Below are 26,629 nucleotides of genomic sequence, written 5' to 3' on the forward strand. Positions count from 1 at the left end.
CTAGATTTAATAGTTTTACCGATAAAAATTTCTATCTGTATTTACACTTATAGTCCATCAGTATGTATACTACTGATAGACTCACAGACAGAAACAGTCTCTCAAAAAATCTCTCGTCAGTAATTTATGAAATGCCGGTGAGTCACTCGATAATAAATATATCGATTGATTTACAGACGAACAAAGCACACTAAAAAAAAAATTAGTCACTTCATTATGTCGGTATCTCCATTGGTAAATTTAATATATCATCGATATGAAAACCATATGTAATGTCATCATTTTTTTATTTGTCCATTGGTATACACATCGAAAAATATAACATATCACTGACAAAATATCATTTGTAATTCTGTCGATGAGTTAACAGTAGTAGTGACATTTACAATAATTCTTTTCCAACACTTCCTGGAATATACCGATGGAATTGTTCCATTAGTAACCTCATTTGTAATATTTTAAAAATATTTGTTTTAAAAAATATATTGAACAAAAGTATAAAAATAATTGAAATTATTTAAAATAATATGAAAATCAAATATTGTTTTTATAAATGTAAACATTTGTACGTTCAAATATGATAAATCTAAAATAGAGGCAGTGCTGGAGGAGGAGGAGATTGGTCATCACCAGGATCGTGGTGTCAATTAGGGGCCACACATGTACTATCCATCTGTGATCTCATCTTCATTACCAATCAGTAGAGTTCTTTATAATCAGTAGCGAGTTGTTCACTTTTTTCATTTAGATGAGTTGTTTGACCATGTACTCGTTGGTCTAACATAGACATGAACTTCGGAGTTTGAGTGCTCAAAATCAATTGCGAATATCTAATTGTCGAAACATTGCAAGCTTTTGAAGTATAATTACTTTATTATTACCATAATTTAAATAAATGGAAAATCAAATTATATTGAATTCAATCTTACCTAATTGTAGTGTAATTCTCTCAAATCCTCATCGCAACATTATTATTAGCTCTCTCACATTCAATTATTCCGTTGAAGTAAAAATTTATAAAAAGGAAAATTTCAATTATTTCAATAAACTAACCAAATTAACATAAAAAATATTTAAGTTAATACTAACCTTGAACCTTAAAAACTATGCATTGACTTGCAGTTTCGATTTAGGATGTTTGGAAATCTAGCTTCATTGAAACAATAGAATTTCCATCAATGATTTAATGGTCGATGTTATTGTTCTCGTAGCCTCAATATTTGTAAACCTGAAATTGCATTCATTAAATGAAATTATTTTTTCAAGAATGATTAAACATGTCGTTGTGAAAGAAAAACAAACTTATGTTGAAAGGTCACCCTTTCACTAGGCTTCATACTTGCAGATAAATGGATTCCGCTGTGAACGGACCCCCCATTAACGCTGCGGCATTGCACTCGATTAGCCAGCATCATCAAGTGCATGTTCTTAGTCGACACCTAATAACTCATGGTTGTTAGCATTGCTGCTAGAAGAAGCAACGATGATCTTGTCCTTGCGATATGCAATAGCTTTCCCTTAGGTATCTACACAAATTAAACGATTCATACTCTTTAAAAATATTTGACAGCACCTCCCCTATACAAGAGACTACCCAAATTTTTAAGCCTATAAATAAACAACATATATTGCACAAATCAATTGATTTTATTCAATTTCTTCTAGCAATTTAGCATAATTTAATTTATTAGAAAGTTTTTATTTTTTACATGATAATATTTTTAATCCTAAATTTATAATTTATTTTTCTAAATTTTTAAAAAAATTAAAATTAAAATCAATCATACACATTTAATTGAAATTGAACAACAAAATTTTAAAAACAAAACAACTAAAATTCAACAAAAAAATGCAAAACTTATTACAATAACAACTTAAATTCAACACAATTATTTCTAAGTGATAATATTTTTAATCCTAAATTTATATATATATATATATATATATGTAAACATTTCTAAATTTTAAAAAAAATCAAAATAATAATTGAAATTAATCCTACTCATTTAAATGATATTAAACAGCAAAATTTAAAAAACAACAACTAAAATTCAACAACATAATGCAAAAATTATTACAATAACAACTTAAATTCAACACAATCAGTTGTAAGTGATAATATTTTTAATCCTAAATTCACAAAAAAAAAAATATTATAAATGGAATAAATAGAAAATAATAATTAAAACTAATCCTACACATTTAATTGAAATTGAACAATAAATTTGAAAAAAAAAACTAAAATCCAACAAATTAATGCAAAAGGTATTTCAATAACAATTAAAATTTAACACATTTATTAATTCATAAGTTAAATGAATGCAAAACTCCTACACATTCGATGATTTTGTCTGTAAAATTAAATAAAAATTTTTAAATTGCACGAAATTCTGAAAGCCCTTCAAATAGTACCAATGACTTTTCATATTCATTTGTGATGCTATTGGGAGAAAAAGTAAACAATCAAAAGAATTTTAATTATTAGCGTATTGAAAAGTGCAGAGTTCTCATAGTTATTTGAATATACCGATGGCCATATTTTATCGGTATACCCATACGTAATGAATATCATTAACAATACTAGAGAGAAGGAGAACAATTCTCATAGTCACTAAAATATACTAACGAACACATTCTGCCAGTAACTATGTCTACCATCCTGTCGGAAAAAATAACATGTCACAATATAATTTGTTTTTTTAATTCCATTGTAATACTCTCTGTAATTCCCTCAGTATATATCGAAAAAAATTTCTTTAGCATATTTATGAATGTAATTTACTATCTAGTTAATTGCGTCGGTAATGTCATTTGTAAAAGTTACACGTCATCGTGCTGTTTGATTTTTTTTATTTTTTTATTATAATTTTCTCGGTATATACTGAAATGAATTTTTTTATCGGTGTTTAAAAAATAAAACAATAAAAGTTATCATAATATACTAACAAACAAATTTTCATCAATATTTCTATTTCTTTTTCTATTTATTAATTTTCCAGTAATTTATGGATTGATGGGTGTATACGTAAACTTGACGGGCCCTTTACATAAACTGCACATGCTAAATTCAGTGTGAAACAGACTTCTGTATTTGCTACCTTACGATGGAAGGAATACAGCTAGCTTTAATTATTGATTGATGCTAGGCTAGGTGCGTGGCAGCTTACCAAACCGTTCATTGCATTATATGTATACTTAAGATGACACGTGTCAACGTGGGGCTCCTAAAATATAATTCCCATATATATATATATATATATATATAGAGAGAGAGAGAGAGAGAGAGAGAGAGGGGTTGATCTAGCTGCAGTATCTCTCCTTTTCTATGTGATCAAATAAAAAAGAGGAGAAAGGATGCAATTGCAAATATTAATTAACGATGAGGATTGTGGTGATTAAATTAAAGAGGAGATATTCTTAGCAGCCAAAAAGGAGGACAGCTTGAATGCACTGCAAGATGGGAGAGATCAGCAGCAGGGAAGCACAGCAGCATCTATGGCGACTTTCTCAGAATGGCCCGTCACAGCCATTGCTTTCTCCAAAAGCATTACGAATTGAGACTACTTCCTTCCTTACCATGCGCCTACAGAGCTATAAAGCTTGCTTTTCATCATATTATAAATCGTATTAATATCAAATAAATGGGATGTAGATTCAGTTAATATTATATTGTTGGGAAAATTATTAGTACGTATAAACCATTCACTCCTGTTATTCGAATAGAATTTAATTTCTATAATGTTCAAATTTGGGATTTTTCTCTATCTTTTTCACTGTCAATTAATTTTCTTATACCTTGATGTATACAGTTTTAATTGACATGAGAGATCCAATATAACATGACTAAATTATAAAAGGGTAAAAATTCCTAAGAAACCTCTTGTAAAATGACAGAATCTATAAATAAAAAAAATCCCATAAAAAAAATAAAAAAGTAAGGATACAAAACGTTGCCCGAACCCCACAAATCCTGGAATTGTGGGTTATATTTTAAAATATTTTTTGTGTTGAAATATATTAAAATAATTTAAAAAAAAATTTATTAAAAATATAGGTTACTTCGTGTTTCTAAACCTTAAAGAAACTTGTAAAGTACAACGTACATGGTGCAACTTTATACTTGCTAATCAGAGATATATATAAATACGTACATGTGTGTACACAGAAACCAAATCTCCAAGAATCTTAGCCTAAATCTCCTTGTTTAATCATTCCCAAAGTATACTGAATGCTTGACTCTTTCTTTGTAATGTTGTTTAATCGTTCACATGGATCGAGAAATTAATAAAAGCAAAAGCCAAAAGTTGTCCTGAGAGAGGATCGAATGTGAGTTTACATTGAGCTGTTTGCGTTTAATTATTACATACTAGTTATAGCTAGCATATCAGTAGTACTACACCCACAGCATCTCCATACCAGATACAAAAACGAATGTGAGCAGCTTGAGCTGGATATGAGCGAATATATCCAGTATAGCATTAATAATAATAATTATTATTATATAGCATTAAAAAGACGGTACACTAATTCGAAAAAAAAATTCATGAGCGAAATGCTCTTAATTAGTGTAATTGTAAGCATGTTACATGAGCTAATTGCTCTAAACTATTATCCTTGGTGGCTCGAATTTAATAACTTTGAAAAAAAGAAATTTATATCCTCTAGTTTATAGAGACTTGTTTGGAAATGATTTGCACAGCCGTGTTTTTCAAGTAAAACAATATTATTAATTCCTGAGATGAGTAATTTAACTGATTAGGTTTTATATTTATTTTTTAGAAGTTATAAGTTTAAATCTCATAAATTTTAAAATTATTAAAGGCTCGTATGGTGATTAACTTCAAAACTTATAGGATTAGTCAAGATATGCGCAAGCTAATCAAAACATGTGAATCAAAATATTAAAAAAGTAAACCAATACTGTTGAAAACGAAGTATTGTGTATGCATAAGCTCAACACTAAAAACATAAGAAGGGTGAAACCCATATATAACTAGAGCTAAAAATTTTCCAAAGAGGAGAACAATCACAAATAAATTGTAAAATTAGCACAATTATTCTTAAATTATAAATATATAATGACATTATTTAACTATCATGATTCTCGATCGTAACATATATAATTAATTTTATTTTTGCGTGTTTATTACCTATCCTGTCCCTCGAACAATCACCGTAAAGAACAGTAATTAGGAGCAGAAGGCCAACTTGGCCCGCAGGCATTAATATTTTAATTTAAAGACGAGTTATTAATTAATTAATTAATTAAGAAGGGATATTTCGAAGGCAAAAGAAAGGAAGGCAAAGCAAGAGGTTAGGCACAAAAGAAAAGAGTTAGTAGCAGTGCTTGCAGACCTACTGCTGCATCTCGGTTCAAATTAATCAAAAGCAGAGGACACTAACACTTATGCTTTATCTTTTCAACGAATCTAGACCGTCCAGTTAATTACACAAAAACAGGGTGGAGTCCCCATCCTCCTGTTAATTAGTACTATAAATCCAGGGGGGAGCTTTGCTGCCATTGCATCATCGTTCTTTTAGTTCTTCAGATCAAACCGATCGTGCAAGCACAGAACAGCCACCTCCGCCATTGCTGTACGTAGCTAGCCGTTTAGAAAACGAGCGAGCTAGCTAGTACATAGTAAGCTTAATCACTACAGGTTCAGTAATTAGGACAGGTTTATAGTTAATTAATCATGGGAGGGTACAGCAGGCAGCGGAAATCTTCATCGTGCTTGTTCTCTATATTCAGCATATTCAAGTCTTGTTGGCATTCAAGTGGCGGCGATGACATGAGTGAAGATGGGTATTATGTAAGGAGAGCGTGTCCAAGTGATGAAGATGGAAGACGGTGGGTAGGAGAACCAGGGATTGATGGGAGGGCCTCCGCCTTCATAGCAAGGTTCTATGCAACTAGGGTTTCAGACCCGGAACGCCAAACTCTTGCTCCCTGAGCGAGGATCATGGCTAGCTCCGTCCATCAGGAATATTATTGCATCGTCAGCTGACCTTCTAAGCTTCCATTAGTGTATTGTTTTGTCACCTCTCAGTTTCCAGTTTCTCTTAATTTGTGTTAATCTCATCACTTCCAGCCTGCTTCGCGCGGTACTGTGCTGTAAGTTACAAATAATGATTAAGAACAAATAATAATCTCAAAAATCTATATAGCATTGTCGTCTTTAGTTTTTATTCACTCTATATATATACATTCAGACGTGCATGTAGTGCTCATGCATGTTCTCAATTCTCATACCATGCACTCATGGAGGATCGATTGAGTCTTCTCAATTAGTCGGAGGTAATTAATATGATTATTATATTAGGTAAATTCATATTAAAATTGAGGGTTATGATTTTATTTCACTACATTAGTGAATGGTTAGAATGTTTTTTAAATTAGCAAAAAAAAACATTTAATAAAAATCATAACTATATTGATTTCAAAAATATTGATAGTTATGACTTAAATTTATCTATAGAACATGGTCGACTAATTCCAAGCCAATTATTTACCTTATGCACTTACGTGGTTTCTAATCGACATGCTCATACTATTGGTTATTGGGTTAGGTCTAATCTGTTCATGATGGATGGATAGACCTTGTCCAAGTTATTATAAAAATTACTAAAGAAAATAACTGTTTCCTCTAATCATGTATAAATGAACATAACTCATATGAAATATTAACTTTTTATTATTGAAAGAACATAGTTCTTTCTTTTTTTTCTTCCATCTTGACTCTGTGTCTTAACTTGACAAGATTTAAAAAGATATTCGTATTGTGAAATATCATTTTGATTCTAGTAATTAAAATAGCATTAAAGTAATTGATCCAGGAATAAAAAAAATGAATTCTTATAAGTAAGTTTTCTTTTCCGATCTACACATACAATTACAAAAATGGAAAAGTACTTGGCTCCCAAGAATTGCTCCAAGAAATCCTTTGTTTCTCATCTTTTTAAAAGAGCATGTGCATGTCTTTTTAATTTCAAAATAATAGATTTCCTATAGTAGAGTTGAGTCTAAATCCTTAGGGGCCATTCTTTCTTCTGCCAAGGTTTAAAATGGCAAAATTAGAACCCAATGCCTTCGGTATCCAACTCATGCCGGTGGAGCTTTCCACCGTAGGTGCATGCCAGGCTAAAAGTTACCCTCTCCCTGAGATTCTGCTCCTCCTTTGGCAGCTGCATGGAAGGAGGACGTCCATCCACCCTTCGATATCCTTTTAATTCACAGACTTCTTTATATATATATATATATATATATAGCTCTTGCATGTGCTGCCTCGATCGTACACGAGTGATGGTCTTTAACTTCCTCCCTTCCTTAATTTCCAGTATTTCGTAACGAGTTATGATCCGTACAATATTTCTTCGCTAGCTAGCTAAGCTTCGATCAAAAGAAATTAATGAGTTAGCTTGTCTTTGTGGAGATTTTATTCTATATCTAAGGGAGTGTTTGTTTTGTATAAAGTGCAAAAACAATCAATGGAAATTATTTAAATGTTTCTAAAACACTTTACAATGCTTCATATAATATAAAAATTACATGATTATAACTGATTATTTTTAGTTTGGTTTAATTTTTTATTAAAAAAAAAATAACCATACTAAATTTAAAAAAAAAAAAAACTAGTTTAAACCGAATTGACTCAGTTTTTTTGTTTGGATTGATTTTTTCCAGTTTAACTTGATTTTTTTTGATTTGGCTCTGTTTTTTTCTATGTTTTTTCCTAGTATGGGTTCAGTTTTTTTGATTTCAGGCTTATGAAACCGAACCAATCGGTGTTTTTTTTTAAAAAAAATTAATCGTTTTTTTTTACGGTTTGGTTTTTTTTTTTTTTTTTTTATTTTCTCAGTTTAATTGGTTTTTTTTTTTTTTTTACTCCCCTCTTATTATGATAATGATAAAATAAAAAGGGAATTTCTTTGGGGGCAAGATTAGAAAAAATCTTCCACGTGAAAGAACTTAAATTTTAATATATAGTTTTGTCCCTAAGATTTAACATTATTTCTTTTATGTGTGCACAATATTAATTAATGAGTTTTGTCAGCTCCTCCACCACTGAAAATAATGATTATATTTATGAGAGTATGTAATGACAGTGGCGATGGAGGAGGAGGCGAGAGTGGCAGCGGTGGCGGTGATAACAAGACAAGTGAGGACTGAGGATGATAAGTTAAAGGTGAACGGTGATGTTTACTATGGCAGGTGATATCATTAATAAATTACTTTGTAAAACCAAACTTAATAAGATAAAACGTCCTTACAAAATAAACTGATTTTTAAAGGTGGTTGTAAGATATTTTTATGTGCATTAAGCAGGAGGTGACTGGGTGAAAAAAAAAAGAAAAGCAAATTAAATTAAAAAAATAACAAAAAAACTGAATTATAAAAAAAAAATTAATTAAACTAATTAGAATATTCTAAAAAATATTTAGTTCGGTTTGACTTTAATTTCATAAACATGAAACTGAAAAACCTCAACAAAACTGCACTAGTTTAGTTAAAAAATATAAAATAACTGAACCAAAAAAATCAAAACGGAACTGAAACCAAGCCCATCATAAAACCCATTAGAAAGCCAAAAAAACAATATAATTTTTTGTTTTTTATATAAAATAACCGAACCGAAAAAACCGAACAGAATTGAAACAAGCACATAATACAACCCATTAAAAAGTCCAAAAAAAACCCCAAAAAACAATATATATTTTTTATTTTTAATATAAAATAACCAAACCAAATTGAAACTTATTATTAAAAATCAATTTTTATTTTATTTATAAAATTTTAATTTGATTATTTTTATTAATAAAAACCAAATTAAACAAAAAATAATCAACCGTAACATTCAAGCATTGTTATCGGTCTTCAAACCTTTCAGTCTACTAATTTTACTACTGAGGTCATAAAACTCTAAAACACGAAAATAATAATAATAATAATAATAATTGAAGGAGATAAGTCCTGCATGATGAAGCTAGCTAGCTTGGCTTTGTATATTTTATAGAGGAAGATTCTTCACGCCAAATTAAAGGGTTTTCAGCGTTGATAAGAATCTGGTCAAGTGTTCTGACCAAGAACCTTGAGCAACTTACCATCCAAATGAATGATACTTTTTTTATTATTTTTTTTAAATCTGAAAATGCAGGGTATCTTCGACTAATTTGTGCGCACCAGACTAAATCTTTACCTCCCCGTAATCAGATTTTATTTTATATAGGATTGAGCTCTGCAGTCTGTGACCAAAACAATTTGATGCATTCATTGGTTTTCTATTAGTTGTTGGATTGAGTTAATAGAGTAAAAAAAAATATAATACTGTTCAAGTAAAGTCCACCTATATTAATTAAAAATATTAAATGGATTTTGTGTACTTTCAAGGAGTTTACGTAATGGTTTTAGCAGGTTTATTCCCTTGTTCATTTCTTGAATTTAGATTTATTTTTTTAAGTTTATATTTTTAGATTATTATGATGTGTTGATGTTAAAAATATTTTTTAAAAAAAATAAAAAAAATATATTATTTTAATATATTTTTGAATAAAATATTATTTAAAAAATAACAACTAATACACCCTTTAAATATAGTACATCGACTCGGCGTGGAAAGGATGAACCCTTAATATCATCCAATAATTAATTTAATCTTAGTTAATAAGCAAGTTGATTTAAAAATATTCTTATTATTGAATAAAAAACTTTTACATACAAAACTTCATATGGTTAAAAAGTGTTTATAGAAAATTCTAATACAAAATAGGAAATAGTGATGGGTCATGAACTTAAAATGACTAATATTTTTAATTAATATAAATAAATTAAATAGACTTTTTTTTATTTTTTTTCTTATATATTTTAGATTGAATCATTTATCTACTTTTTATGTTGCTTCTTGGATCAAATTTTAAAAAAAAAATTAAAAAGCATCTAAGCATTGCTAATGTTTTTTTTTTTAAAAAAAAAAAAAACCATAAAGGGATTAGCTTGAATCCGGGTTAACTTACTAAACCTAGATCATGAGACCATGATAATTTAATAAAAAATAAATCAAAATAAATTATGAAGTTCAATTCTTAATCAATCTAATGTTGAAGGATGAGATTAAAAGAAAAATCAATTAAAAATGACATGAAAAAAAGATTTGAGTCAACCCAAATTAACTCATCAAACCCTTGACTCGGGTTATGAGAATGTGATAACCTTATGGAAAGTAAATTGAAATAAATTATTAAAATTATTTCTCAATCAACCCAAATGTTCAAGGATGGAATCGAATAAAAAATCAATTATAAAAAAGACCTAGGTTATCCCAAAAAAACTCGAGTGGAACGGATTAACCGGTAATACTCGCAACCTAGATCATGAAACTAGAATAGCTTTATAAAAAATAAATTAAAATAGAATATAAAGCTCAATTTCTAATAAATTCATTGTCAAAAGATATAATTAAAATATTAAATTTAATTTTCTTTTAAAAAAGAAAAATATAGTTCTAATAAACACTACTTTGTGAAGAGGGTAAAAGTGATTTCGCTACTCAATTGATTTTTATTCAAAACTTTGCCTGCTATATGTTAGATGTGGCTGGACAAATATGAATTTTTTTCATAAGATAATATATGAAAATCACTCATGCTTGGTTCAATAATGTCATGTGGAAACTACTTTATGTCAACAATACTACAGAACGATTGGTTACTTCTCTTTGGAAAACATTCAACATATCACGTGATGGCCATGGCAAATCGAAGCCATAGAAAGAGAGTGGAGGAGGAAAAACATCTCCTCCTCCCTTTGATGATAGCCTCGCCGCCTATTCAACAGTGACCACAATCTGACGATAACATGGCCGGGAATCCTCTGGTTAAAAAAATTCCACCACCCATGCTACGGTGCTTTGGAGTAACCACTCCTCCGTGAGACTTCTTTTCCTTCCTTTTTAATTTCGATCCTAACTATATATATATATTATTATAACCGATCACTGTTTTCTCAAAAGGGCACATCTCCTCAATCTTAATTCTCTCCGTTTTCTTTATCCTAAGATAATAACCGATCACTGCCGCCATGGAAGCCCCATAGGCCCATTAAGTATCAAGTGTCCATGTAAGCCTCAAGCTAGAAGCCCAATTTAATTCAAAACTGAGTACAAGAAGAAAAAATAAAAATAGAAATAGAAAAGATCTTGATGCATGCATGCATGCTGTATTTCTCTCGAAACATGATCTATTTAAGAGGTATTCATCTTTGAATATGAAAATTAAAATGGGCAAAGCCTGAGAAGATCAACCTCAAATCACAAGATAAAAAATCCAAGTATTAATTATTAGGTAGTTTTCGTCTTCTTGTGAGTTAAGTTCTACTTATTGCATGTAATTTCTTAAGAGAAAGAAAGAAAGAAAAAGGTAACAACTGTCTAGTTACATTACATTATAGACTAGATATGTGTCATGCGGGTCATTAATTCATGAAGTTAGATTCTTAACTAACTAAAATTAACTTATTAAATACTTAATTGGTCAATGGATTCAATCACGTTTAATAAAAAATTTATAATAGCAAGCAACATACTTAGATTTTGGCCATCACATATTGCTGGAAAGTTATGATAAAGGTATTTTACACCAAATAAAACCCCATTTTTAACCATTTTAATCCAACACACACTAAAAACCTTCAAAAAATATATTCATAATCTCAAATAATCTAAAAAACAGCTTGAAAACCCATAATCAACTCGGGATCAAAATTCTTCTCGAGCTCAGATCTACCATCCCATACAAGGTTAAGAGAAAATAACACTTACGGAAAGACTTTCATCATCCAACACAACCCATTAACGCTAAAGTCTTTTTTTTTTCATGGCTAGAATTGATATTAATCAAGATTCTTTTTTTATCATTAGAAATTAACCACTTTCTCTTTTCTCTCAAACTACGAACTAAAAAATAAAAAATAAAAAGTTTAATATCAAAATTGATAATTTAAAATTGGGAGGGTTCAGAAGTTTATAATTTAAAAAGTTTTAGGATAAAAGTAAACTCTTCACTCCAAATTTAAACAACCACCTCTTTTCACCATATTTTTCACTTTGATTCTCCGTCTTTGAATCTTTCTCTTCCTAAATAAATTAACTTTAATTGGCAATTTATTTGTGCTTATAAGGGTATATATATATATATATATATATATATATATATATATATATATATATATATATATATATATATTGAAAGACAATCCACAATGATTTATAAATGTATGAATAGAGGCATGGTAAGTAGTGATTTCATCATGCCTTCAAGATTTTGTTAATTAGATTGGTGGTCCATATCATGTTGTGGTCCGAACTAAATTTTTTTTTTTTTAAAAGCAAAAAAAAAAGTGAAGTGACAATAGTATTTTTAAAGAAGTAAGAGAAACCCAAGAATTGGGTTTAATATTGATTAATTTGATAATATGATAAAAAAATATATATATATATAATAGAATATTTTAAATTACATGTAAAACCCTTTATAAAAGTGAATTAACAGTTCTTTAAAAAACGAGTAAGCTTCTGCAAAGGGTAATTTGATATGCAGAAATTGTTGGGTTTGTCAAGAGTTTCTCGCATTAATTTGGTGTGCTCGTTGCTTTATAGGCATAGATGGAGGATTGTGGGCTTTGACCATTGTTATAAAACTTGGTGTCTTTGGAAAGTAAATGTGGGGAGATCAGATTTAAGTTAGGTTTTATATTAAATTGTATAGAATTAATTTGATTATCTTGAATTAATAGATTAATTCCTGATTAAATTAAGATTTAAGTAAATTTTAATTTGATTTAAAAAATTCAAAATAAAATTACATTATTTTAAATTAATTCAGATTTACCCATCTAATGCTTTAAAACCCGATCGAGTTTTATAGCTATGGCTTTTATTTTATTGTGGTTGCTTGTGATTGGATTAAAGTGAAAATGTGGGACTAATAATCTCATCTCACGCCAACCAAGAGGGAAATAATGATTGAAAATAGAAGAAGCGAAGCGATGATATTGGAACTGAAGGAAGTGGGGGCCCACGACCCACCTACTTCTTTATTAACTATATATATATATATATATATATATATATATATATATATCTCTTGTTTACGTAAAAGAAAAGAATATGATTTTTATCAATAATAAGTTAATAACGAACTATTCACACTGCTTAGCTGTATTAAGATCCCTTTGAAAGTATTTAAAAAAATTGATTTTTTTTATTTTAAATTAATATTTTTATGTTTTCAAATATTTTTAATGTTAAAAATAAAATTAAAAAAATAAAAAATATATATATTATTTCAATATATTTCATGATAACAAACACTTTAAAAAATAACCACTACCCCAATACCACACTCTTCTAAATATTAGTTTGTATTATAATACTTTGTTGGAAGTAGCAGTGTTTAAACTTCTTGTCCATGTAATCTGCTAAAAAATGCACATATAATACCACATGTTAAATAAATAAATAAAAATTTTTGGGCTAGAAGGCCTAGGTCGCCCACACCAAGCCCATAGGACTAAAGGCACCAACTTTCTTGGGCCAAACCCAGACAAGTTGGGCCATCAATTTAGATTTTAATCCTTTATCTTTTAATTTTTTTTCTTGATAAATATGTTTTAATTGATCATTAATTTGGATTTATAAGCATGTTAATAATAAAAGTAAATCACTGTGATAATTCACAGTTATTTATTTCTTGTTGAATAGTGGCGGGATGCACAATGTTTAAATCATATCTTTTAGAGTATTTTTTAATGAGCCAATATCATGTTGTTATTATTACAGCAACCACTTAAATTATATAATATTATTTCTTTTACATATATTTTTATTTGGTAATATATTACTATATTTTTAAATTATGTCAATTTTTTTTATTTACAAATCTTTGTTAAAAGATCAAGAAATCAATGAACATAAAATATTTTCTTAATTTTCTAAAAACAGAAAATGGTAGCAAACGGTCTCTTGCAATGGAAATTATAATAATCAAAATAATTGAGGATATACATGCTTTAATCACAGTATTTTCTGCATGTCTGTGGACTGTGCACTGTAGCCAATCATAAAAGTTCAACGGAGGAAGAAAAGGAAGCAGCCTTTCTTGAAAATTGAAAACAAAAAATAATTATGTAGCAGTAGCCACCTCTATTCTTTTATTCTATTTATTTATTTATTTATTTTTAATACTGGAGGAGATTTCATTGGGCAGAGCAGTCAACTCGAGAGAAGAAAAAAGAGTAAGAGAAACATGGCACTGGTTCGAAACTAACAAGTCAAACCGACCATCTTCGGTTATCCACGTAGAGAGGAGTGCCTGTTATACTTTTAAGTTGTTATTATTATTATTATTATTATTATTATTATTAATCAACATAACTTTTACTTCTTACCTAATCACAGCCCACGAGAGCATTGTTTAAAAACCCTTATTGTCTAACCATTTAATTGATTGTTTAGTGATAAGAGCTTGTGATCAAAATATTTGTTTGTTTTTTAATATCAGGTTTGAACTCTAAGATTGCTAATATTGACAGTCATTGGAGACTTACATTGTTGTTAATTTCAAAATCCGTGAATATTAATCAAAATATGTGAAAACTACTCCAAACACTTCATATGAATAAAAAAAAAAAACTCTAATTAACCTGGTGATATAATTTGAGACTCAATTAACCTAAAATATTAACCAGTTCGGAATGAAGAGAAAAACACTCGAACAATCCGGTCAAAACAACGTAATTTCAGTGGAGGGACATCGGAGAGCATTACTGGTAGGACAAAAGTGATGAGATCAAAAGTTCAAAGCCTCAATTGACAATGATGAAGTAATATATATATATATCCTGTCCAGTGTCCACAATCAATCAATAATATACCTGCGTGCGTACATGTGAAAGCCACTGCTACCATTGTCTGGTTTCTCGGGCAGCATGTGAGCTGCTGTAATAAACAAACAACACAGCAGAGGGCTGCTCCTCCTCGGCAGAAATGAAGGTTTCGACTTCACTGGTTAAGGGGGGGATGTATTCCTTCTTCGCTGCTCCTCGGACATAATTAGACAAACCTAGCTTTGGAGCAAAACTGCACTGATCATATGATGACTATATGTATTCTCAATTACAATATATTCCAAGTTTATTTAATCATTGTTGTAGGACTCGGATCGGCGCGGACAAATTGATTTAAAATTATTTTAATTTTAAATCTAGAAGAAAATTTTGGTTAATTCAATCAACTTAGTCAAAATCCAACACTTAATTTATTAATTTTTTTTTTTAAAAAAATTTAAACTCGTGATCCATCTGAACCGTATCAAGCCCGGATAGGTTTCACATTAAATATGTATTGTATTGAATACACGGTATTGATATTTTTAGGAGTTCGAGGAAGGCAGTGCCTTGACTGCAAATTTGTTTTGTAATGTGATAGAAAATGAGGATTAAACATGAGCATTTGGTATTGTACCGAGAAGCTGGAATTAATTATAATTAGGGTTAGGATTAGGATTAGGATTAGGATTAGGATTAAAGCAGAGCATATGTCACTTCTTCCAAGGATGTCAACCCCATGATTAGAGTCGACGACATTATCATCATCATTGTAGGGTTTTTTTTCGAACTATGTGTCTCATTAATTACTATTATTATTTCTTTTAATATATGAACTTGTTTGAATTAAGATTAGTTTTTCTCTTCGATTGATTCTAAGAATACACTCTATATTCAATTAGATTTATGATAATTTCAAGATTTAAACTTGAAAAATGAAAGAAAAACACATTTTTAACCCATGAGATGGCTAGATTACCAAACTTAGGCTAAATTATAACGTATTTTATCTGATTAATGTTTTTTTTTTTTTAATTTTCATCCAAAACTATATAATTCTAGAACTTCCCTCTTTTGTTAGGATTTTATTAAGAAAATGATGAAAAAAATCTATAATATCCTTTTAATTCCTCTTTTTTTCTTGTGATGAATATATACATCCACGCGTGCTAATATATGTGTGTGTAAGAAAATGTTGAAATCATTTATTTTACCTAAATATAATCATCAACAACAACAACCATCAAGAACTATTCAAATAAAATCAAAATTCAAACTATATATAATTTTTTTAAAAAATAAAAACCCACTCATCATTCAAAACACAGAATCAAATAAGAAGATGAAATGTTTTTCAATATAAGGTTTATTTATTTATTTATTATGGCATACAAGCGTACATTCAAAGGTTGAAAAGAGATGATGGATATTTTTTCTTCTTCTTTTACGGAGTTGTTTAGAGTAAATTAGGAAGATTTTTATGAGATTTTCTGTCAATTCAATTACCTAGGAGTAGATTCAAAAGGATCATAAAATCTAAGGTGCAAAATCAATGAATTGTTTTTTATCGAGGGAAAATTAGTTTAACATTAATTGGCATGATTAATGATGATGATGATAATTAATTAAAGAACACGAAGTCCCCACATGGACATGGAGTGTTCCCTTTCACATTAGCGCATGTGGAGAACACATGCTCCATCCATTTTGTCTACGGGCAATAATCAACACAACTGAGCAGGACACAGTGCTGTGCTGTGTGTGTTTCAACCAGACCCTCCTTCCCTTGTTTTAAAACAAAAACACAGATGGAGGATTGTTTGCTTTGATCATCATCATCATCATATATTTAGAGTACGATAACTCCTTAACTGTCAAACTAATCATTTATTTATTTGTTTGTTTGTTTATATAGAATGATAGTATAGAGACGCTATAGATAGGACTATACAAGGACATTTGGTCTTAATTATTAGGAAATGTAGTTATGATTATATTTTATAGTATTTTTTTTTTAAATATATATTAAAATAATATATTTTTTTATTTTTTAAAAATTATTTTTAATATTAGTATATAAAAACGATCCAAAAAAAATTTAACAAATTTTTTTTTTAAAAAAATATGATTTACATCAAGTTTCCAAACGGTGTATAATAAGAGTTATTATTTAATTTTTTTTATGTTGGATAAATAACCTATAACTTAAAAAAAATAGTACAGGTTAAAATTATTAAGTCAAGAATTAAAAGGTTTAATTATTTATTGGAGTAAGATTTAAACTTAATTTTGTAATTTTTTTATTTAAACTTTAATAAAATCTATATATATATATATATATATATATATGAAAAAAAAACAACTTATAATAACTTTTAAAAATCAAATGAAATCTTTAATTAACTTACTGTAACATGTGATTTGTGAAAGAAAAACAAGCTATTATGGCAGAGTAGTGGGTATTTTAGATTTATAACACAATTTGATAAATTTTTTTGAAAGACTAACATGTTAGAAAAGTATGAAGATCACGTCTCTCTTGATTGAATTAATATGTATAAGAAATCAACTTAACATTTTATAAAAATTCAATAATAAATAAAATTTAAAATCTAATTATTAGAAAAGAATAGGTTATCAAAGATATATTAGAGCTTTATTTTCAGAATATATAGTTTTATTAAAAAGATATTGACAAGACAATTCTAACAACACATTAAAAGATTATAAAATATGTTTGTAATTTGTTAAAGGTTCTGTTTTGAGTTAATTTATGGTTAAATACAACTTTATTTGATAATTTTTTAAAATATAATTAATTTTTTTTTAATGATATCAAGTATTTTTAAAAACGGCATCTCATATATGTTTTTGATGATTTTTTTTTTCTCTCTTACCCCCATCGTTGTATCTCTCTCTCTTTGTTTTGTTTTCCATTCTTGGTGGCCTTAAATCCCATCTTTTAACCTTGAACATAGAAACAATATTTTAAAATACATTTGTGTTAAGACTACATTAATTTTCAGATATTTTTTTCGCCCGAGTTACCGTACCAGAGATATTTTTTTTAGATCCTAGCGTCGTCGGTGAATGTGAAATGGTGTGTGTGGTGATAATTGATAGGTGGGAAATTTGGAGTTTTTTGTAATTAATTAATTTTGTTAGAGTTGACAAAGCTCAGTCACATCCAAGGAAAAAAGTAAAGGCATTCACGTGTCGAGGTCTGTTTGGGAGCACGATCCATGTGCTGAGGTACAGCCGACCTTTTACAAAGTTTTTTTTTTTTATTTAATTAATTTATGATAGATAAGAGAGAGAAAGAGAGAAGAAGGGTGCTTGCTTCCCCTTCTATGCTCATCTCACGGATCTTGCCTCTCCACTCCTCTCCTCTCCTCCTCTGATCCTCCTCCTCCTATTTTATCCTTTAGTACTTGCTCTATATAAACACACACAGACAAGGACTCCTATAGAATAAACAAGAGAAGAGGGTACTAGTTCCTCCGTTGACGCATCAGAGCAAACAGACCTCCACCTCCACCTCCTCCGACGACACACACCTCTACGCACGCAAGGACCAAGTATCAGCTAATGGCTTCTTGGAAAAAAACCATTACATCCCCTTTCAGGAAAGCTTGCACTTTCTTCAACCAGCAGCAACCCGTCACCAGGGACAAGAAGTCCCAGCCAGGTACAGTTCCTGGCATTTTTCATTTCCCCATTTGCTCTTTCGCCTGTCCGATTTGCTGCGTTTTAAACTACGATTCATCAAATTCACAGCATAAACAAAAGGGCCAAGTGTTTGTTTGTTTGGTAATTGCTTTTAGGTTGGAAATATGGTTTTGATATTTAGCATCAATTTGTAGCTCAAAACATAGCGCAAATGCGTTGCCAAACACAACCCTATTGATATTTAGCTTAATTATCCCGTAATTACTTGTTATTGATATTTAGCATCGATTGCAGGGGAGGAGAAAAGGGCGATGGACCTTCATGGTGAAGTCATGGCATGTGGTTATGAAGATGTTCAAGTGATGTGGTCGATTCTTGACAAGTCCAAATCCGCCACCTGCGACATGACCGCTTCTTGATCCCCTAGCTACACACATGGTACATGTTCATGCATGTACCAGCCCAGGATCATGTCATGGTGTGTGCGTATGCATGGATCTGGTATACATGCATGCATACATGTCTGTAGATATCATCACATCATGATAGGGAACTGGGAGTAGGCAGATTTTTAGAATGCCCGTTATTGGATTAGGAATCGGTGATGCTGGAGGAGGAGGAGGTGGTGGTGGTGGTGGGAGATCTCAGTATGTAATAGGGAATCCCTGTGATCAATGGAAATCACGGTGAGATTTAATGGAAATCAATTTAGATCGCTTTATTTTTATGTTATTCTATTTTCGTGTTTTGTTTTTGGATTATATAATATAACATATGATGGACGCATGCCTGTGCATGCATATCATGACATCTTAAGTGGCTTCATGCCAGGGAGCAATGAGCCTTATCTGTCGTTGGATTTCGAGATGGATATGCTCTTCCTATTGGAAGAACAGATTACGCCATGCCCCACTTCTTGATTTCGGACGTTGATTTCCCCCATAAATTTTATCCATCTATTTTACCGTTATTTTGTTTTGAAAAAAAAGTACAAATTTATTTAAAAATAAAAAAGCTGCAAATGTATTTATGTCACGGACGGAAATACAGGCTAATAAAAAAAATAAAAAATATTATTTTAACATAAAAAACATTTTAAAAAACAAAAAATCATAATCACATTAAGAAATATATCCTATGCTTACATGTATTATCTAATTAACTAATTCCATTATTATATTTGCTTATTTACACTTACCAAATAAATTAATTGAAATGCTATGTCACAATCTTTAAACCTTACATTTATTATAAACTATGGCTTCATAAATGTAGGTCTTTTATTAAATGGGATTTAATTGGGAGTATTGTAGTAAAATGCAGAGCTTAATATATATCTTAACAAGACAATTATTTTATAGGGTAAACAAAAATAGAAAGTAAAACATTCTCTTTAGAATTTGGAGCGATTCACTTCCTAAAATAGTAATTAAATGTCATTTAATCATGGAAATAATCTTATCGTCCTGTTTCTTGAGTTATAATTAGGGTCTAAAGATCCAAGTTCAAATCAGCCTCGAAATGTCAAAGAATTCAATATCAGAATTAACAAGATATAATTCAATAGATTGCTCTAGTGGTTAAGAAAAAAAATTATTTTATTATTTTTTAAATTCAAATCATGAGATAGTCATTAAAAACAATTAATAAACTTCTTTAACAGGTTACTTAGAACCAATTTCCATTTAAAATTTAATTCATGATATTATAAATATATAAATTATTTTTTAAAATATCTGTGAGTATTTGGTGTCGAGTTCAAGCTATTTGCATTAGTTTGCTATTATGAAAAACATTGATTTCCGGTGGTCTTCAAAATCCAACCGGCCGTGCTGGCTCTAGCGTTTAATAATATTAGCTATTCTAGTCCATGGAGTTCTATGAGTCGACATTTTAGTAAAAATACAGTTAAAAATGTGTTTGCATTGCATTTTTTTTTTTTTTAAAAAATAGATCATATATTGTTACATGTAGTTTATTTAATAATAAAAGCTTATTGTAGTATATAATATTTTTCTTTAATTACAAAAAGGATACCTCAAAAGTTGTTTCTTCCAACTATTAGTTAGGTTGATATTAATCTTGGGTTCAATTAGATTTTCCTATCACTAAAATACACTTGGAAAAAAATCAAGTTATAAATCAAGAGGATTATCTAGCTCAAGTTTTCATTAGACCAGTAAAATCAACCGATCAAAAACCCAAGTTATCGATCCGAATTTTATATCCATGCTTGATAGCTTTTATTTCTGGATTGGAAGAAAATGTTGTTTTTTGAAAAAATAAATACAATTAGGAGACAATTGATTCAAATATTTATTAAGAAATTAAAACTGATGCTGCTTGTTTAGGGCTATTTATTTTTAGATTTGTCATGCGTATATCATAGGGGTATTATTGGAAAGACAATTCCAAAATGGAGCTGGGCCTTGTGCGTTCGAATGCGGGCCGTAAACAGAGTCCACGCTCAAACTCAAGGTTACCAACCGGTTACCTTTAGCGTTTGAAGTTCTTCGAGCTCCAAAGGCTGCCGATGATGGAAGCTAATGCAGCAGTCGCTCACAGAACTCAAGTTGAAATGTAAATTAATACACAGCTTGTTGAGAGAATTGATAACCCAGTCTCTAATAGCAGTATTATCTGTTACATGCCCATCATAATGCCAAAGAATTCTTACAAGGAAATCTTTAAGCATCGCATAAGATACTTGACTCCTGACAAGCACATGCCTCTCCTCTTCCAAGCCATCAACCTGGTGCATAATAATGGAAAGTGTCATTCGCATACAGCTGAAGCTCCTGGCATTTGAAACAAGAAGCAAGAGGCAGCAACATAGCCTATCTTGTAGAACTGGGCTCCCAATTCTCTTGGCAATCAATACATACGCTCCCAGCTGATATTGTCAAATCATAGATCGAGCATTCCTCTCTTCCCGTGCTTCAAGGGCATCTACTTCCTCATTTGATAAGAGATCAACCATAGGCCCATACACATCCCAATCCTTTCTTTTCCTGAGGCGTACGAGAAAATCAACAAACACTCGTAAGCTTCCTGCCAGTACAATTTCATGGTAATGGAATCCTCAATGCATACTGGACATGAAATGCAATGAACGAAAATATAACATTTCAAAGATGGCGCATCACAAAGAAAAAAATATATCTGCATAATTCAAAGAAAGATTTATGGATAGAACATTACGCAGCTGGAGATGTCTGCGTAAACTTTAGACAGGGAAATACGCACTTGAGTGGCCAGGGGGTAGAATATATAATGAAGAAAGAAAATAAGGGTGCCACTCGTTTTCTTAAATATCCCTCCCCACATCACAACTTGATTTTAGATTACTGGTATCAAGCAATGATGGAACGGAGTCCTCCAGTTCTTAACAACAACTGGATCCATTTTTTATCCTTTCCTTCTCTTTACCATTCTTGGGACAATATCAGCAAGTTACTCTCAAGAACTACTGGGGAAAGCTTATGCAAAATTCAGTTTCAAAGAAAAGAAGAGGAATAACGAAGTTACAAAAGGTGTTCTATGAGGGGTATGAGAAAGGAGATACAAGGTATATGCTACACTTAATTTATGACAAAACATGCATTGAACATTATATGATGCAGAGTAGGAAACTAAAGTTATTAAAAACTTGTTCCCTTGCCTTGAAGTATTACAGTTACTGCAAATTAACGTTACAATATGTATATTCTTCAAGTCTCAGAAAACTTATAGTTTATTAAACTTGGTAGAAATAGAAACCACATACCGAACCACACTGTATTTGTTGTTGAACAACTTCATCAAATCCAATGAAGTACCACCTGCTTTACTATGAGCAATAAAGAGAGAGAGAGAGGGACGGAGTCAGTGAGATTCAAGTTCTGACAATGTTTCACATTAAAATCATCTCAACATACACCCTCTTCCACAATGAACAAATGTTTAGTAACAAGAATAAGATAAGACTTGTGAAAGAAACCTTGCAGGAACATATTCAGCACTGCGACGTCCCTTTTTACTCATTCTGATTTCTCTTGCAGCAGCTACACTTTGAACCGCAGTCTGGCACAACAAGTAGCATATAGATATGGTAAATCGAAATGCATCCAACTCTAAAAAAAAAAAGAAGAAGGAAAAACATTAAGTATGCAGTAAAGGTTGTCACCTCATAAAGCTGTTCCCTAATAGCAAAGGCAACTGCAGGCTGCAAAGAATAAGATAATGTTGGTCTTGAGGAATCAACATTTAGGCGAATGAGATAGAAGGGAAGTACTGATAATAGAGTAGTAGCCTTGCTTACTCCAACTTCAGGGTCTTGAATACCCAAATCGTCGCAAAAGGTTTTAGCAAAGTCTTCGGGATCACTGTCAAAGTTGTTCATGTCCTGAAATTGACAATCAACAAAAGCCTTAAGAGAAACAGATCCATAAGAACTGGTGGAAGAATATAGAGCATATGAACGAATACGAGTGAAACGAAGGTTAATTATTAGCAAGTGCTATCTTACCCACAAAAACTGATCCTTTATAAGAGTGTTATTCACGCGAAGATCGAGCTGAGATCAAAGAAACAAAGCAAAATCCTTCCATATTATAGCAAGCAACCGAAATCAAATAGAACAGTAAGACAGAGAACAATACTCGGTGCAAGAAAGAAAGAAAGAAAAACCTTAATAGGCACAATCTTGTCTCCAGTGTACAGCATATCTTGACCTTCATAGGATCGAAACTCGGCCAACTGTGTCTGATCCAAATAATAATAACAATAACAATAGAGATAAATTAAGGGAAATCTTAAATGCATGCTTATGCTCTTATCAATTAACAGGGAAAGAAAAAAAAAGTGAAGAGGAGCTGGGCAGGACCTGTATGGATTGAACAATGTGCATCATAAAAGGAGGAGGAAGCTTCAAGTCTTTGACAGTTCTTTTAGCGAAGATGGTAATCTCAGAGTCTGGATCCGTGGGATTCCATGTGAAGGCATCTTTGTAACGCTGCTCCTCTAATTCTATGTCCAGACGAATTGGCACCAAGTTCTCCCTTGTTGGCCTGCTTCTTCCTCTCAGTTTCTAGTTATATCAAGAAATCTTGAAAGAAACCCTAAAGAAAAAGAAAAGGGAAAAGAGAAAAACTTACATCCTGAACTTGACAGGCCCTTTTGAAGACGATGAATGCAGCGCTTTCATCTCTCTTCTACAGTTTGAGTTTGAAGTCCGCAATCAAAGCGACAAAGCCAAACAGCCTTGTGAACTGTACTGTAAACTCCCAGATGATCAACAAGACAGAAACTACTCCCGTCTTGTTTGTTACTTTTAATAAGAACTTGGGCCAAGGCCAACCTCAGATATAGCTCTAGAACTATTTGAGGAGTATCACTATATTTGTTTTCAATTTTACCCTTGAATCCTTTTGATTTCTCAATTAGAACTCTCGTTATAATTTTTTAATAGAAAAAACTATAGATTTATTATAAAATAACATTTCTTCTTATAAAAAATATATAATTTAGATTAAAATATGGATGAAATGCCTTGAAAAGGGATGTAAGTACTTAATTGAAAATTTCCAATTATTTTCTATTAATACTATAGTCTTTTTCTCCTCTCTCTCTCTTTTTTTTTAGGATTTTTTAAAAAATCACAAGTCATGCTGATATATTTTATTATATGTTTCCAACTATTTTTTTTTATGTTATTAATCATGAAGAAAATAATTACAATATTATGTTAATTTTTAATAAATTATAATAATAACTTCTGCCTTTTCACTACCTCTACGTCATCGTTTAGCTTTCTAGTTCTATTAGGATCATAACTACCTTTGGGATTCATTACTTGATAGGCCCTCAGGTAAAGACCGAATCAAGTGCCCAACTAAACCAAGAGGAGAGCCTTTCTCTATAGTGCCACCTCATTTTCTTTTCAATGCTGAAAAACCATAAAGTATTTCCCAACGTAATTATCAAACCTTTATTAAAAAAAAATCCCATAAAATTGAGAAATAAAATTAATAATGGTGAAAGAAATAAAAAAAAATAAAGTAAAATGTGAAACCATAAAGAATTGGATATGAATATAATGATAGAGAAAAGAAAGAAAGAAAAAAAGAAGATAAATTCTATAAATTTAATTAGCAATGAAGTTATTTTTTTACCCTTTACTGAAAAAAATTGATGCTTTAGGGTTGAGGGTAATTTGATATTTCCCAACAGCTTATTAGTTATTAATAGATTGTTCAAGGAAATACAAGTTCCTTTTAACCTTTTTAGAATAATTAAATGACTAATTTACCTTTCAAAGCAAAAAAAAATAAAATAAAAATAGAATGGTTGACCAAGGACGTTTCTTTCATTTCATTTTATTTTTTAGAATTGGAAAACATTTGGCCATACACTACCATAAAGTTAATAAATACAAACGAAAATTCCGAGGGAATATTTTTGTCGATAAATTTCTAAGGGATTTTATTGACGGAAATATTCCCTCGGTATATACCGAGGGAATTACCGTGGAAAAAAAAATTTAAAACAAAGCAAAAAAAATGATGACGTGTCATATTTTACCGACGGCATTACCGATGAAATTTATTTCGTCGGTAATTCCATCGGGAAATCCGTTGGTAAACTATGAACACTGTTCATCATGTCAATTACAAAGAGAATTACCGATGGAATTTTCCGTCGGTATTTTCCAGAGAGCTCCAGAACTGTTCATCTTCCAATTGCATTGTTAATTGTTTTACTTTACAAACAAAATCACCGACGGATTGAAAATGCGTCGGTGTGTTTTGGCGGTTTTCTGAAAAAATTCAATTGATTTAAAATTTTTATTTAAATATTACAGACGATATCACCGACGGATTGAAAAATCATTAGTAATTTTTGGCGGTTTCTGAAAACGTTTTACGAAATTGAAAATTTAAATTAAATATTACCGATGAAATTACCGACGGAGTAATTAAAAAATATTAATATTCAATTATCCATCGGTAACGCGCCCTAATAAAAAACCTGAATCCGCTTATTTCACAAGAGACAGACTCATTATTTCTTTTTCTTCTTCTACTACTTCTACTTCTTCTTCTTCTTCTTCTTCTTCTTCTTCTTCTTCACTATATGTAAAAAACATCAATATCTATTTCTTTCTCTTCTTTTCTCTCCTCATCTTCTTCTCTTTTCCTCCATGCTCGGGTATGTCTTCTTCTTCTTTCTTCTTTTATCCTCTTAGTTTTTTTTTAATTAATATGCTTTATGAATTTTTTTTCCTTAGCTTCACTTGCAAGTATATTAAGGTAAGATTTTTCTTTTTTCTTATTTTTTCATGATTTTTTCACTATATTTGTTTTTTTATTTAATTTTAATTGATTTTGTTCTTAATAATTGTATAAATGTTGTTGTGAGATTTTTTTTTTTCATATGAGATCATTTTTTAGTTGATTTATTTATAGATTTTTTAATTTTTAGCAATTGCAACTTCATTTTTTTCATATGAATTTTTTTAGTTGAATTAATTTTTTTGTTTTATTTTTTTTTGTTGCAAATTTGTTTGAGTTGATTTTCTTATTCTTTTTTCCAAGCATTTTGAGTATATATTATACATTGTTGATTTATGTTAATTTAATTATTTTATAATTTTATAAAATGAATTTTTTTAAAATGATAATGCTAAAGCTGTGCTATTGTAATATACAGCTGCAGATTTTATGTTACAATATACAACTGTAGATTTTACATTTCAAATATTGCGTTGATTGCAGATTCTGTGCCTTGACTTTATGTTATTCCTTCTTTGTAGTGATCTAAGCAGATTCTCTGCATGTTTCCCTGATACGCCCCCACAAGATTGAGCTTCCATCAGCAAGACCAATCTTGTTACGTAACATAGTCGTTCGTTGTTTGGACAGAGGCTTCGTCAACAGATCAACGAGTTGGTCCTGGGTGTGTACATGGCGAACTCGAAGACTACCTTGTTGCACCAAATCGCGGACAAAGTGGAGATCAATTTGAATATGTTTCATGCGTGAATGATTCACTGGATTGAAGTTGAGGTGCGTGGCTCCTAGATTATCACATAACAGCAGAGGA

At 30.4% G+C, this 26,629-nt stretch overlaps 2 protein-coding genes across 3 annotated transcripts; one reads left to right on the forward strand and one right to left on the reverse strand.

Moving 5' to 3' along the window:
- Positions 1-18,174: 18,174 nt before the first annotated feature.
- On the forward strand, positions 18,175-19,357 carry LOC118057352 (uncharacterized). The gene is made up of 2 exons (XM_035069905.2): positions 18,175-18,566; positions 18,842-19,357. Exons 1-2 carry the CDS (start codon positions 18,467-18,469, stop codon positions 18,964-18,966), a joined length of 225 nt encoding a protein of 74 aa, XP_034925796.1. The 5' UTR covers positions 18,175-18,466; the 3' UTR covers positions 18,967-19,357.
- A 1,763-nt stretch (positions 19,358-21,120) lies between these two features.
- LOC118057353 (chromatin structure-remodeling complex protein BSH) lies at positions 21,121-23,865 on the reverse strand. Of its 2 annotated transcripts, none has more exons than XM_073411652.1 (9): positions 23,683-23,865; positions 23,412-23,601; positions 23,216-23,290; positions 23,055-23,102; positions 22,848-22,931; positions 22,713-22,751; positions 22,527-22,609; positions 22,314-22,376; positions 21,121-21,558 (listed from the first exon to the last, which is right to left on the reverse strand). In XM_073411652.1, the coding sequence occupies exons 1-9, from the start codon at positions 23,730-23,732 to the stop codon at positions 21,450-21,452; spliced, it is 741 nt and encodes a 246-aa protein (XP_073267753.1). In that variant the 5' UTR covers positions 23,733-23,865; the 3' UTR covers positions 21,121-21,449. The 2 variants fall into 2 exon arrangements, with proteins under 2 accessions (XP_073267753.1, XP_034925798.1); XM_035069907.2 differs by having other exon boundaries at positions 23,412-23,595; positions 23,683-23,863.
- Between the last annotated feature and the right edge of the window lie 2,764 nt (positions 23,866-26,629).

Source organism: Populus alba, chromosome 10, assembly GCF_005239225.2.
Source record: "Populus alba chromosome 10, ASM523922v2, whole genome shotgun sequence".
Lineage (NCBI taxonomy): Eukaryota > Viridiplantae > Streptophyta > Magnoliopsida > Malpighiales > Salicaceae > Populus > Populus alba.